The sequence below is a fragment of the Acyrthosiphon pisum genome, chromosome A2 (assembly GCF_005508785.2).
Source record: "Acyrthosiphon pisum isolate AL4f chromosome A2, pea_aphid_22Mar2018_4r6ur, whole genome shotgun sequence".
Classification (NCBI taxonomy): Eukaryota; Metazoa; Arthropoda; class Insecta; order Hemiptera; family Aphididae; genus Acyrthosiphon; species Acyrthosiphon pisum.
Genome location: NC_042495.1, coordinates 46,520,125 through 46,535,003, shown reverse-complemented (window position 1 = coordinate 46,535,003; position 14,879 = coordinate 46,520,125). Strand labels below are relative to the sequence as shown.

The following is a 14,879-nucleotide window of genomic DNA, read 5'->3' as shown; positions in this document are numbered from 1 at the left end:
TAGTAGAAGTTGGTATTTTTGATTTTTGGATACAACAATTTTAAAAATTAAGCGGTTTTAACATAGGTAGGTACTAAAAGTGTGAGGTATATTAATCTATCAAAAGTGGTGACCGGTCAAAATATCTTTGAAATAATATCTTTGGTAAAAATATCTTAGTCAATATATCTTTTGTCAAAATGTCTTTAAACAAAAATATCTTTTATAGTGATTTTTATCAGCTCGTTAGTTATTAGTCTAGGGCCTTTTAATGTCCTAAAGAATACCTAAAAATGCCTTATAGAAAAAATGCAATTATGACCAAAAAAAATTTATTAATGAAGTAAAAAATGTGAAAAATTTAACTAACGCCCTTAAAAATGCATTTAACCCCAAAAATGACCATAGAAATGACCTAAAAAATACCATATTAATTTTTTGATGATTTTTTTTTTTAGAGGCATTATTTAACACAATATTTATTCCTATTAAAATTATGAACATGAAAGAAAAACATACGAAATACGACTGTGATGTAACCCGAAATCACTAATTATTTTTTATTTATCTGAGTACGGGTGACATATTGAACAAATATTCATTAAAACTAACAAAAATGACTCAATAATGCGAAAAATGTTCTAAAAATAAAAAAAACTTCTAAATATGCAAAAAAAAACGCAAAATAAAATTTTTAGCTTTAAAGAACTCGTTACATGAAACGAATTATGTACTTGGAAAACAATGTCTAAGATTAACCAAAAAAAATGCATATTACATTGGAGTCCATGCCCTAGTTATTACTTATTACATATCGTCGAAATATTATATTTTATTGCACATTGATACAATTTAAACCTAAACGAGTTTAGTAGTCTACTAATTTCTAGATGTTTGTACATAGTATGCTATTAATATAAAAATGGTAGAGGACTTATCTGTTGATTAGGTGGGCTTTTCGTAACTAAACGGTAGCTGGGCGTTTGAGCAGCTTTATATGATTGGAAAAACGTTTATCGGGAGAATCAAGTTCTCCCTCCACAACGTAAACAGTAGAAGAATCATGATAACAAAATAAGAAAAATTGTGGAAAATATAATATATCTAATATTTATATTGAATTTGAACGTATCAACTAAGATAACTAAACAGTAGGTAATCCATTTTTAGTGAAACTATTATTTTTCCCAGGAAACGGTTTATCGTCGATATATTATTGCACACAGCCTGCAGGTCCACGATGAATGATGATTATTGATTGATGATCATTAATAGTCTTTATAGTCGTGTATAAATGACTAATATAGGCTGATAGACCTCCTTTGACATTCGTATACAACGATTTTATATCATAGAATTCAAATTTGATATAGAGACCCACTTTACCCCTTTAGACTCATATTGTATAGCAGACCAGTAATCTGAACTTGCCCATCTTCTTTTCAAAAATATTATTTAGAAAAAAAGTTGTTTAAGAAGACAATGGAGATGAGACACTGTATAATTAATAATAATGTACGAAAATAAAAGTAAAAGCGAACAAAATAAAGTATATTTTAAATATAATAAAAACACATGTTGACGAGCTGTAATTTATGGTATATATATACGTGGTCTGAAAGTCTACTACATATGAGGTGTGTCCATATAATATTCTTGAGGACGAATTCTCATGTTCGCCAGGTTAGTGGAAACCATGTAACCGGCATGGTGATGGTGGTGATGGTGGTGGTTCGGTACTAGACAGTTTGAAACTGCCATCGACATCGAAGGATTACCGTGGGCATGACTACCTGTCGAATAATACAAAACTTGATCATAGAAATAATTTTTTTGAAATAATTTTTTATTTTTTGACTCTATTTACACCATTTGACGAGGAGTACAATTTATAGCAAATAGACACGGAATGAGAATATGAAATAGATGCGAGGTCAAGCGTCAACTACGCGAAGGGAGAAATAAAATAAGTATTTGCATCAATACGATGAATGGTTGAGGTGCCTATAGGGTAGTGTGAATAGCGGAGTTTCACGAGTGTCTAGGTGGGTGGTGAATTTTAAGAACTAAAAGAGGTAGCGTTCGATAGAAAACGGGTTTGGCTATGTTCATATTATATACGTATACGTAGTTGACACGATTTAAGAAAGTAGTACTATTAGCATCTTAAATAGTGGTAGTTGATTACTTGCCAATTACGGATGGTAAACAATCATATTCCCAAATGGACAAGATATAATTTTTGATAGTGAACAAAATAAAAAGCAACACGACCAATAAATTATGTAGATATAGCTATTACTAGCCTTAGGTTATATACCCGATTTTGCCAGGGAAAAACGAACAAAATATAAAATACGACACTATACAGAGTGTATCTTATGTCATTGTACTCGGGTTTTTTTAACGATTATGGATCGATGACATAAAATTAAAACGAATAAAAGACCGCGGTTTCTTTATTTTTAACAGGCAATTTTTTTTATAACAATTTCAACATTTTTAAACACGCAGGCGTACCAAAAGCAAAATCAATTTTATTTTTTTAAATATTTTTAATGGATTCTGGTAAAGATTTTTTTCTGAAAATTTTGATAGTCAAATCATTAATTTTGGTTCACTAGTTTATGTTAATAGACTATGGTCTTCTAAAGTTTAGTAACATATGCATTAATACTTTTAATTGAAATTATTGATATAGGTTTAATTTACAAGAACTAAATATTTTTTTCTTAAAACTACCTTTTTATACACTTAAGTAGTTTAATCAGTAATCTAATAACACTCTCAAAAAAAAAAAAAAAAATCATAAACAAAATTGTTGACAAACATAGTTCATTATTTTTATTTTAACATACAATCATCAAAATCAGTATTATTATTTTAATTTGTTATTATAGGTAATCGTAATTAATTACTTGCCAGTTACTTTTTTTACAAGTTATAATATCATAAATTTGGATTCTTTATTAGGTGGCTAACTAAGGTAATACCTAATAGTATTTGATTCTTGTTATAATAATATTGAAAATCTGTAATTAACTCAGATTAAAAGTATGCCTAAGTTAGGTACAAACCTATACTGAGATTGACTATTTACCTAAATGGCTAAATATTATGCAAATAGTTTATTTTAAATCACGATTATAAATGATTCTTAAAGAATTTCAACTGCTAAATTCATACTTTGCATGCGATACCTACCAATATAGGGAACTTATGGTTCCAATTTCAAGTTATAAAAGTTATTTATAAGAAAATATTATTTAGCTCTTGTAAATTAAACCTATATCAATAATTTCAATTAAAAGTATTAATGCTATATTTTACTAAGCTTTAGATGACCATAATTAATAAGCCAGTGAACCAAAATTGATGATTTGACTATCAAAATTTTTATTAAATTATTTATTTCGTTTTAACGAAATTCTATGTCATCAATCCATAATCGTTAAAAAACCCCGCGTACAATGACATAAGATACACCCTGTATATGGGGCATTGGCAAATCGGTGTCGATGTACCTTGCTTTGTGAACTATTACTATATACTACCTATTATAATTTTTTTAATACGACATACATTTATTAATTTTATTTATGCTCCAAGTTTTAAGTTATAACAACATTTTCAAAACTAAATCTAGACAGTATAATATCTATTATACAGCTTAATATTTTTTTTTTGTATCTCGCATATACTTAGATTTTATCGATACAGACAAAAAATATATATAGGTATACGTTTGACAACTGTATAATTTTAGATATGTTTAGTAAATAATAAATATCAAGAGTATAATTTTGAGTTATAACTTTGATCATTTAAAAATAAATGTCGAACATGTAAGGTATAGTATATAGGTATACACAAAGAATATAAGATAAATCTAAACATTTTTAAATTTTTGATTTTTTTTAAAATAGACAAGGTTTATACTTTTTCATAATCGGTCTTATCCGGCACTGCCTATTCGTATCTATAGAACAGTATCCAGCGACTATCACTAGTTTGAAGTCGGTATCTTATAATATATATTATAAGGCTGCAGTAGGCATATCGCAAATCGTATTAAATATTATTATGGTTATTAAAATCCAAAAATAATAATATATTTGTATTTAGACTCGAATCTATAATTGCTCGATATAGATACCTGTGGTGGAGACTGCTGCAGGTAAAAAAGCCGGGTAACTTGACGAGTGTTGAAACATTCCACACTGTGACAAGCCGTTCGATTTCCACGCTGAGTACTCCAGAAGACCACCAAAACCAGAGCCTGTATAGACACGTTTTGTTTAGGTTAGGTTAAATGTATAATAATTTAAATTTAAATTTTAAAACCATGTTCTCATTTCATTTTCATATCTAATAATGATCGTCACCTAACTTACTTATATACCTTATTTGAGAATAGGACTATAATAGCTGCAGACTGCAGACCATTGCGCCATATTATACATAATACACCCAATTAGGCATGGCCGCATGGGTAAGATTATACAATAGGTTAATAGGTACAATATAGGTACCAGCTGATAAGTGATAATTGTTTTAAAATAACTAAAAAAACTGTTGATATTATAAATGAAATAATTAAGTTAAATTATAATTGTGGTTTTTATAATAATTTTAAAAATTCAATGTTTCTTTATTGTTTTTTAGGTAATAGGTATATTATAAAATGTTGATATGATTGTCTGACTATCTATAATTTTTGACTAGATATACCTACAGTATGATTATTCATTGATGATTAAATGTTTAATCGTTAATAGCCTATACCCTTAAATCATAATATATAGTTTGTTTTTACTGTATAATTATGTATCTATATGATAAGTGTTATACTCACCAGCTGTAAATGGAGGTTCCGCGTGAACGACGTTCGTATTTGACCTGGGTAAAAGGGGTTGTTCTACGTTCGGAGATCTGCAATCGGGTACGGTTGATAGTGTGGGGTTGTTCCTCGACAGACTACTTCTTTCGTTCCTTCGGAATTTCGCCCTCCGGTTTTGAAACCAAACCTGATCGAACGCACAATGTCTAAATTTAGTGCTTATATTATATACCCAACATGCCAACTGTATGTTCTCACTCCTCTGTATACTATAGTGGCTGCTAATCTACAATAACGATTTGATTTCAATTCATGCATATCACCTGTTGATTATCGTCTATTGACTATCGATTCAACCCATAGGCAATAATCATGCATAACGCTTGATACGTTTTTTTTGCGAAAACAGTAGGTCGCACTGATGATAGGTGCGTATAGCCGTATAGGTACAGCTATAATTATTTATAAAATATAAATAGGTATGGATTTCACGTTTCGTTTTGTTTTTCCACACGAGTCAACCCAAGTCCAAAAAATAAGTGAGTGCAGAAGTCACCATTTCACTGGGGTTGTAAGTATAATATATTAATATGTAAGGTTACAGAAATAATTGTGCGGTTTCAAGTGTTACCTATATTTTTATACTGTTAATTCCCTGCAGTCAAATGAGTATTTCTATTTAATCGAATTTCTTTTTATATGCTTGATCTAAAGACCAGTGGATCGCTTCAACAGTCGCCATTGTGGTACGAGGATGATTTGTTTACAATATTTATAAACATGCGTGTTATACCTAACATCAATCGTAAATTCACTCTATAGTCTCTAAGTTTTTCAATGTGTTCACTGTGTGTATTAGCACTTGACGCCACTAAATTAAAGATTTCAGTATTTCACCTGATTACTCATCCACAATAATTGCAGTACCTATACCTATTATAATATATTGAATATGCGGTTATTGCAATTTGTATGTATAATAATATACTCGAAGGGTTTTATGCCCCTATGAAGTAATGTCATGTTGATGTCTGGTGTGGAGTTGGGTTGGCTGCAGTCGCTACTCGTTAATATGTGCTACGGTCAAGTATCGTCCGGCGTCTCTAGGTCCCGAATGGGTGAACACTCGGATTTTTAAGTGACGAATCTTCATCCCACATACACATGTGTTTTCAAAACCAATCGTACTCCCCCCCCCCAAAAAAAAAAAAAATCCATAATTCCCAATCCAAATAAAATAAACAAATCTAATGACCATAATTGCCAGAGTTGAGACTATTAAAAAAAAAATGTCATGTTACTAGATTTTTTTGATATTGTAATATTTGTACACAATACTACAACAACAAGGCATCATAATATTATGGCTTAATCGAGAATTAATTTTGAAAAAAAATGTCTCATATATATAGTGTCTTAGTCGTTTTATAAATTAAACGTCTGAGGTCATGCGCATATCGTCTGCAAGAGTAAAAAAGTAGATATTTACTACCCATGTACTTTATAGTTTATATAATATGTAGATAATAATAACATATTATATAGTATGTACTACACGAAGTTTATTTTTTCCATGGATATACAATAATAGTAATAGGTACTAGTACAACATACACGCACACGCGCGCACACACACACACACACACTTGAATAGTCTGCACAGTACACACATGTATATATATAGGTACGTTGTAGTATACGTCTCTCATTCGAACGTTAATTGATTCGGACTCAAGCCCCGCACACGTGCAAGCGCGCGGCGAACAATCCACGTTTATATTATACATAATAATATGCTTTATAATAATATATAATATAATTGTGTATAGCTGCTGCGGCGGCGTTCTTCTGTGTGTGTTATATTCAGTGTTTCACCGGGCGCTCAACATCTCTTGGACTCGAGCCCTCCGCTCGCGCGTCACAAAATCACTGGTCCGCGAATTCCACCGGGTGGACTTGACAGCCTCCTCTCCGCAGACCGAACTTCCTTTGATTTACCGTGCGTAGGTATACATAGATCATATATTTCGTATACACACTCACATATTATATATATGTATATGAGATACTTGTTGAACGGGCGCCGACCGTCCAAATTAGGGACACATGTCAACACGTGTGTGTGAGAGAGACTTGAGTGGTGTGGTGTGTGTGTGTGTGTGTGTGTACAAGAAACCCACACGCCACGTCGGCCACGTGCTTCTCTGTCGCTGCTGAGTATATATATATATGACTACACGAGGTGATCGCGTCTCTGTCAATTAACTAAACGCGCCGGATTAAAAGTGCGACGGATGCGCCTGCAACAAGTGCGCACCCAGCCCGAGTACGACCGCGAATAGAATAGGTTTAGTACAGTGCGCCAGTGCTTGTCAATCATAATATTTATAAACTCTATTATTAATTGTATATATAGTGTTTTTTAAATTAAAATGGAAATTATCGTACAAAAATTTGTAATGAAGAATTGGTATTTTCTTAGGAAATTAAATTATTATAACATAAGTCACATTTAACAATGTAATATTATAATAACAATTAACCAATAAAAGTACTATATATAGATAGAGAATACTGATAGAAGTGGATTTTCTTTAAGTTTTATCCTTTTCTGATAGCTAGGTAATAAGGTTTTTACATACCTATAATATATATCTTACGGCTATAGGTACTTGCAGCCAAATATCTACTACGATTGTGTTTTTTTATACAAAAATGTAATTTATACATAATAAAAAAGTTGAAGTTCGTACATAAGTACCTAATTATTATTAATTTTGTATTCGAGGACCTATTTATATTATGAAACCAATGGCAAACACCGAACACAAAAATAGGGGTCCAATAACTGACAACTTTCCTACCCGTAATGTCTTCCTCAGTGGATATTTATTTCTACAAAATGCCCCTCTCTTCTAGTATTATTAGTAGCGTGTAGTACATATTTAATTTCAGGAAAATTGTTATTAGCACGACCCCCTCTGAAAAAAATCCTGTGTGTGATGGCGTGATGCTATCAATTTTAAAATTGTAAATAATATTTATTTAATTCTGTCGTGTAGTATAAGTTCATCATTCAGATAAACGGTTTAAGAATGCATAAAGGACACAAGTACAAACATTGCTTGTCTTTTATATATATATAGAAGATAAAATGCTTACTTGAACTCTAGCCTCTGACAGACAAACTCTTCTTGCCAGTTCCTCTCTGACAAACGCGTCTGGATAATGAGTCCTTTCAAACACTTTTTCTAATGCTCGCAACTGACAACTAGAAAATGTTGTACGATTTCTTCTCGGCTTACTTTTCCGTTGACTGTCTGTCTCTGAATTTGTTTCTAAGAACAATGTTTTAAATTATAATGTTATATAATATTAGCTTATTAACTCTACGGTACCAATAAATATGTTTATTAATTATGACTTATGAGTTTATGACGAATATCAACGAATATTATCTTTAATATATTAATATTATATTATATAATAATAATAAATAATCACGTATTTAAATTTTATTAAATACTGAATGATAAGCACACACGTAGTAATGTGGTATTACTACTAATAGCATATCATCTACTACTCGTATATAATTTTATATCGATATTGTTACAAGTATTTATGTAAGTAATTTTTTTAATTTCAAGATAAATAATAGTTATTGTTTTGTTTGATGAAATAAAATTATACTTCTCTAATTGTTTAATGACATAATATCGTTATGACAATATACATATAGGTGATATAGGTGAATTATATATATCTTATATCTGTGTATATAAAACAGTAAGCTGATTGACTGATCTATCAACGCACAGCTCAAACCATTGGACGGATTGGACTGAAATTTGGCATACAGATAGCTATTATGGCGTAGGCATCCGCTAAGAAAGGATTTGTCGAAATTTGCATTTTAAAGAGGTGCTCAAACAGGGATCTTGAGATTCACGATGGAAATTGGAAATTGGAAATTTTATTTTTATTTATTTTTTAAATAGTTGCCATTGGTTACAGTTTACAGTAGAAATTAGTATTTATTTATTATTTGTTTCCATTGGTTATTTGGGCAGATCAGGTACAAGCTAGCACTAAATCAAATTATTGAACATTGCAGCAAGTTACATCCAAAAGCAGTTGAACAATCATAATTTTTTTAAGTTGCAATTTTTTACTGATAACGGAGTGCACGGGTTCAGCTTGGTATGAATGCTTGTGTGTAGATTAGACCTCTGGAAAGAAGATAGATTAATTTAATAAGGACTAAATTTAGTTTTTTTATTCATTGGATTTTAGTAGGTACGGTTAGGTAAGGTTAGGATTTTGTATTAATTGATTCTATTAATCCACCCTAGGTGGAATTAAGTAAAAACGACAAACTTTGTATAACTTTGATACTTTAGAGTTAAATCATACACTTACGTACAAACAGTACGCGCTCCACGATCTACCGCGGGTAGATTGCCAACCTGATAATATACTGCTGCGAACCAGAATTTTTATTCTGGGCCACGGAAAAGTTAAGATAAGTTTTGAACACCATACACCGATTATTAAATAACGAATTGAACAAAGTTTGAGTCATAATATAGAGTTGGTACCTACATTTAACGGGCAACGAAGTGCACGGGATCAGCAATTTTTGATAAAAATATATTTATCATTATTACCGCTAGAAACATTTCAATACGTTTTCATTAACCATTTTTTATATTTACTTGCCGATCACATTAAACGATAAAATTTGAATAAAAAATTATACATATCAACGTCCAGAGGCAAAATAAACAACCAATCACGGGCGAAAGCTGTGACGGGTCGGCTAGTATAATATATATTCATGATTCAGGCATCCGTCACTCATCAATTTCAATTTTTTGACATTTACATCCCAAATACGATGAAGTTTAATAAGTCTTAATTGTCTTAAATATTTTCGTTAGTGCATATAAATTAAACTCACCGTGAAATTAAAGCGTTCTACCGTTATGTACACATTTTATTATTATTATAGTTACCTATACCTATATTATGACTTACGGGGAGTTATATATAATAATGTTTCGTTCATACTTCATAATTATTATGCAAGTATACCTATAGTGCAACCTATTTTTAGTACAATTATTATATTTTCAACAATTATTATTTATGCTCCTTCTTCCAAAATTTTTTTGAATTTATATGATAATTATATTGCATAATATATACAAGGTGTACCTGAATGATCAGACAAATGAAATAACTTTTGTTCTAATCAATATTAAAATTTTTTTTTATATAATTTATAGATGCTTGCGCTACAAGTAGGTACTGTATAGAGTTTTTTATTCCAGGTACTTAATTAAAATTCATTATACCTATTGTAAATCTAATTTTTTTTAAAAAAAAGTGATGGTGAAAATGTTTATAAGCCAAGTGGTTTATTTTTTGCAGTTTTTTAAAATATATTTTTTTGGAGTAAACTAATTAAAGAAGTAGATAATTTTAATATCTCTTATGGAATTTTCAGCCAAAGGTAAATCTTAAATAAAATACTATCCATATAATTTTCATCATATTTTTCATACGTTTAATAAGTAATAACTAGTATCAATTTTTTTTTCATTTCCAGGGCTTTCTGGTAGGTACTTACACCTTGTATATATATATAAAATATATCATAAATCTTAATATAATAATGTATATTATGTACATTGGCGCAAATATGGGGAGGGGCTTGGGGGGGATTTAGTTCACCCCAAATGTCGGTCAAGCCCCCAGTTCAAAATCTAGTAATTAGTACTAATTTTTATATTCTGTGGTACTAAGCAATATGGCCTATGGGGAGGGGGGCTTGAGTCCCCCCAAAAAATTTAGTCAATTTGCGCCTATGTATATGTATTATTCTAAAATAAATTATAACAGATATAGTATTAGGCATTAGTTTCCAAAAATTTAAGCATCCGACAAAAACCTGTTAATTGTTATATACCTTACAAGTTATGTAATATGTAATATATTATTATGGATAGGTACCTAATAGATAAATGACATACCTGTTAAAGTCTAACTTTCAAATTATTCAATTTCATAAAAAGCTATTATAAATTATAATTACCTATAATATTATATTATGTTATATAAAATAAATGAATAAATAAAATAATAAAATGGGGCCTATGTAGCACGAGGTGCAGGTTGGCCGCAGTCACTAACATGTCCTGAGGTCAAGCATCGGCCGGCGTCTATAGCTCCCGAGACCTGGATAACCGGATGTGTGATCATCCTGAGTTTTAGGGACGAATCCTCTCCCTATATAGTATATACACGTGTTCCAAACCAATAACTGTACCCTTCCCCACAGTAAAAACCAGCTAATAAGTAATAACTGGAGGTTGAAGCCTTAAAAATAAATATAATAAACTAATTAATAACAATTATTTTATAGACATTCGAATTTGAAGCATAGGTACAAAAAGTAAATAAGTCCAATAATTTGTAACCAATGTACTTGGGTCGTATATACGGTATATTTATTTTATAATTATAATAATTAGCATCAAGTACTTAACAACAATATATAATTATAATAATATACGGTGTGCAGAATAATTTTACTAAAATTAGCTACCTATATGAAATCTATTTTGTTGTATAGGTTTTTTTATTAAAATTAAGTAATGAAATACGATTAAATCGATTTTGTCAAATATCCAAAATTAAAAATGAAGAATCTTAATTAAGATGCATAAAATATTTGATGTTTTTTCTGAGACCAAATGTATTTCAGCGACTCATTAGTAGAGTTTTTTAAATGTAATTTAAAACATCTGTTTGAATTAGCATACATACTTTAATTTACACGTTTTTTATTTAACAAGCTATAATACAAATTAATCATATATTATTTGATTGTTTACATTAATAAATTAAGTACCTACATAATATAATGTTTATATAATTTCTCACCCACCCACATCCCGTTCTCAACCGTAATATTCTTTTTAATATCAATTATGTTTTTTTTTTTTTTTAATTAATAGGGTAAAAATTAATTTAATAACGTATGTATATTATATACACCCAAGATGAACACATAGCCGAGAGGTTTAAATTTACGGGAGACTAATGCAATGGAACATGTCCAATGACACAAATGACGACGTTAGTGTTTTGGTCTATTAACCATATATTAGTTAACCGGCCTAATAAATAACATTAACGAAAACATAAATCAGACGCATTTTAACAACATCCCGGGCACGGCGTGTGCATGACATTTTAAAATTATTATGCATTTCCATGTGCCTCCATGATGAACCGCTCGTTTAAATACTTTTTTGAAAATGTTCGGTATAAGTTCCTTATTCGGTTGTTTGTGGTTTTTTTTTGTCGTTTTCTTAGTGTCTTTGTAATCAACCACATATATTATTTTTAAAGAAAACAAAGGATATTCAATAGTAAAAACTACATGAGCATTACTACACGATTAAGTGTACATAATATAGATGATATGCAATAACAAAATCATTTTTTTTAAATCTCAAACATAATCAAATAAATCAAATGATAGATATGTACTTATCGTAGACAATATACATGCAAATATGCAACAAGATATAACACCTTTCAGTTTTATTGTCATCTCTGCAACATTAAATATTGTAGTATTAACGATGATAAACACGGCCTGCGCGTCTGGTTCGACAAAAGTGTGACGACAATAACAATAATAAATATATAATAATCAAATTATAATACTTGGGTATTACAGCGTATATTATAACGATTAATATATAATGGTACATTAATTAATCGCACATATACTTATGGGAAAACGACTGGTTTATTTTATAATAGGTATTTACTATGCAGTATATCAGTATTATAATATATGCGTACTTTAAGTATTTCGCATGCCAATAAAAGAGAAAAGAGGAGAAGATAGGAGAAGATAGCTCGCGCCCGCTCGAATATACATTTGGCAAGCGTCGAGCAATTAAAAACCGTTCGATCAATCGTTGGGGCAAGTAAACACGGATTCCTGACCTTTAAGTCGCGGGCACGGAGAAGAAAAAAACTGAAAAAAACCACGATCCGGACGTGCAATAAAATGCATTTTTGCCGCAGTTTTAGGTACCTAAATAATAGCCATATACATATAATATTTATAGAAACGCGTGCAGGTGGCGAATGCACTTTGCTGCAGGCTTGCTATACATCGACCCTTTATAATCAGCGTAGTAAATATATAGGTACCTATATAATATCAACGCTGCGGATTGAGAACTTTAAACATTATTTGTCTATTCAATATGGGTCGTGTATTACTTATACTTAATAATAACTCGAGTAATTGTTTTACATTATAATATATAATATACTTGTCCATATATTATAATAGTCTAGCTAATCCGCGATAGAAACTACTTTTTACCTACTGTAATCATTGCATATACCTACGAGGCGATATAACGTGGCTGCATCAATAGGCTTTGTGGATTTCGAAAAACACTCGTTAAAATAAGAGGAACGAAGTAGTAAAAATGTAATAATCGACGTAATATTGTCTGCTTCGCTCGAAAACCAAAAAAAAAATAGGAGCAGTTCTCGTGTCGCCACCGTGCTGACCTAAAATATACTGGCTGCTGCACGACAAGACAACAAGTTTTATATATTAAAATAAAATTTATATATTTTATTATTATGCATTAGATGTGACACGTTAATACATCGTGTCACGCGTAGTAGGTATATATACGGCGGCGACTGCAGGACTTACGGCCGTGCAGTCAGACGCGCTCGCGTCTCTGCGGCAGTGGCTAAATTTAAATCCATAGACGTCTGTGAATGCGAAATAATCATAGCTGACCATATTGTATGCGATTCAGCACCAGATAAAATGCACTTCAAAACAATAAAATAATAATATTTGAATTACCATACACTTAACACGTTATATAGTTATATTGCTTAGGAGATTAAAATCACGTCGGTACCTGCGCAGTATGGCTGTATACTATAATATTCCAACATATAACTTTTGAGTATCTGCTGCAGGCTGCAGCCTATTTATTATATATATATCAGCTGTTTTGTAATTTCATTTTATAATACCGAACTGTGGTAGAAAACAAGCACCTACCCGGCTACCCCGTTGACAATTTGAATTTATTAAACGCACGAAAATAAAATAACAATGCCAATCTGAATGGATACAATTGAAATGGTGGCAATCGAACGCTGCAGTTATATACTGTAAAGCAACGAGTCTTGTAAACATTACCCCCAAAATTATTTGCCTTACTGCCCAATAAAAGTCTATATAATTATCAGAAACATTTTTATATTTTATATGGATCTTTATGTTTTGTAGAATTTATGCTGCGAGGTGTCATTTTTTTTTTGGTTCCAATTTGTCGAGTTATTTTTATTATAAATATAAAAATAAAATTCTTTTAAAATTAAAAGCCTATCAAATAGTTTACAACTATAATTTGTTACTGCATTGTTTGTTGACACATTGATAAGTTATATTGTTATGTTCACATCGTTCAACAGCTTACATGTTATAATATAGCCATACAGGATGTCTGTATGAAACAGAAATAGCTGACGAATGTACCAAATTAAGTAATATTAACTAACTACCAATGTAATGACTTTTGTTATAGACAATAATCTATTTATTTTTTAAAATATATGTAGATTAAAATAATACTATAAAATTAAAAAAGGTGCGTAAGTGGATGTCACTCTGCTGTACAGTAGGTTACAAGTAGGTCACCGTATAATGGATAGTATTAAATTTGAATTCAATGATATAATATCACTGTATAAGAAAAACAATTCTGAGCGGAGACGGTTTGTCAGTCTAGGTATTAAACATACCTATTAGAGGTATAATTATCTATAGTATTAAAAAAATTGACCTATAATAGGTATTAATAATAAATTCCAAATTAATCATATCACAATATCTATCAGGTAACGCGTTATACATCAACAAGTTTCAAGTACCCACAAATAATATTATACAATCATTACAATCACAACAAATTAACTAAAATAGTTATTC

At 30.5% G+C, this 14,879-nt stretch overlaps 1 protein-coding gene across 1 annotated transcript; it reads right to left on the bottom strand.

The window, feature by feature from the left end:
- Positions 1-852: 852 nt before the first annotated feature.
- LOC100575543 (paired mesoderm homeobox protein 2) lies at positions 853-8,176 on the bottom strand (the record flags this gene model as incomplete). Its single annotated transcript, XM_016806364.2, has 4 exons — positions 853-1,772; positions 4,136-4,258; positions 4,835-5,006; positions 7,982-8,176. Coding segments are annotated over 4 exons (657 nt in total), but the record flags the coding sequence as incomplete, so codon positions are not given.
- Between the last annotated feature and the right edge of the window lie 6,703 nt (positions 8,177-14,879).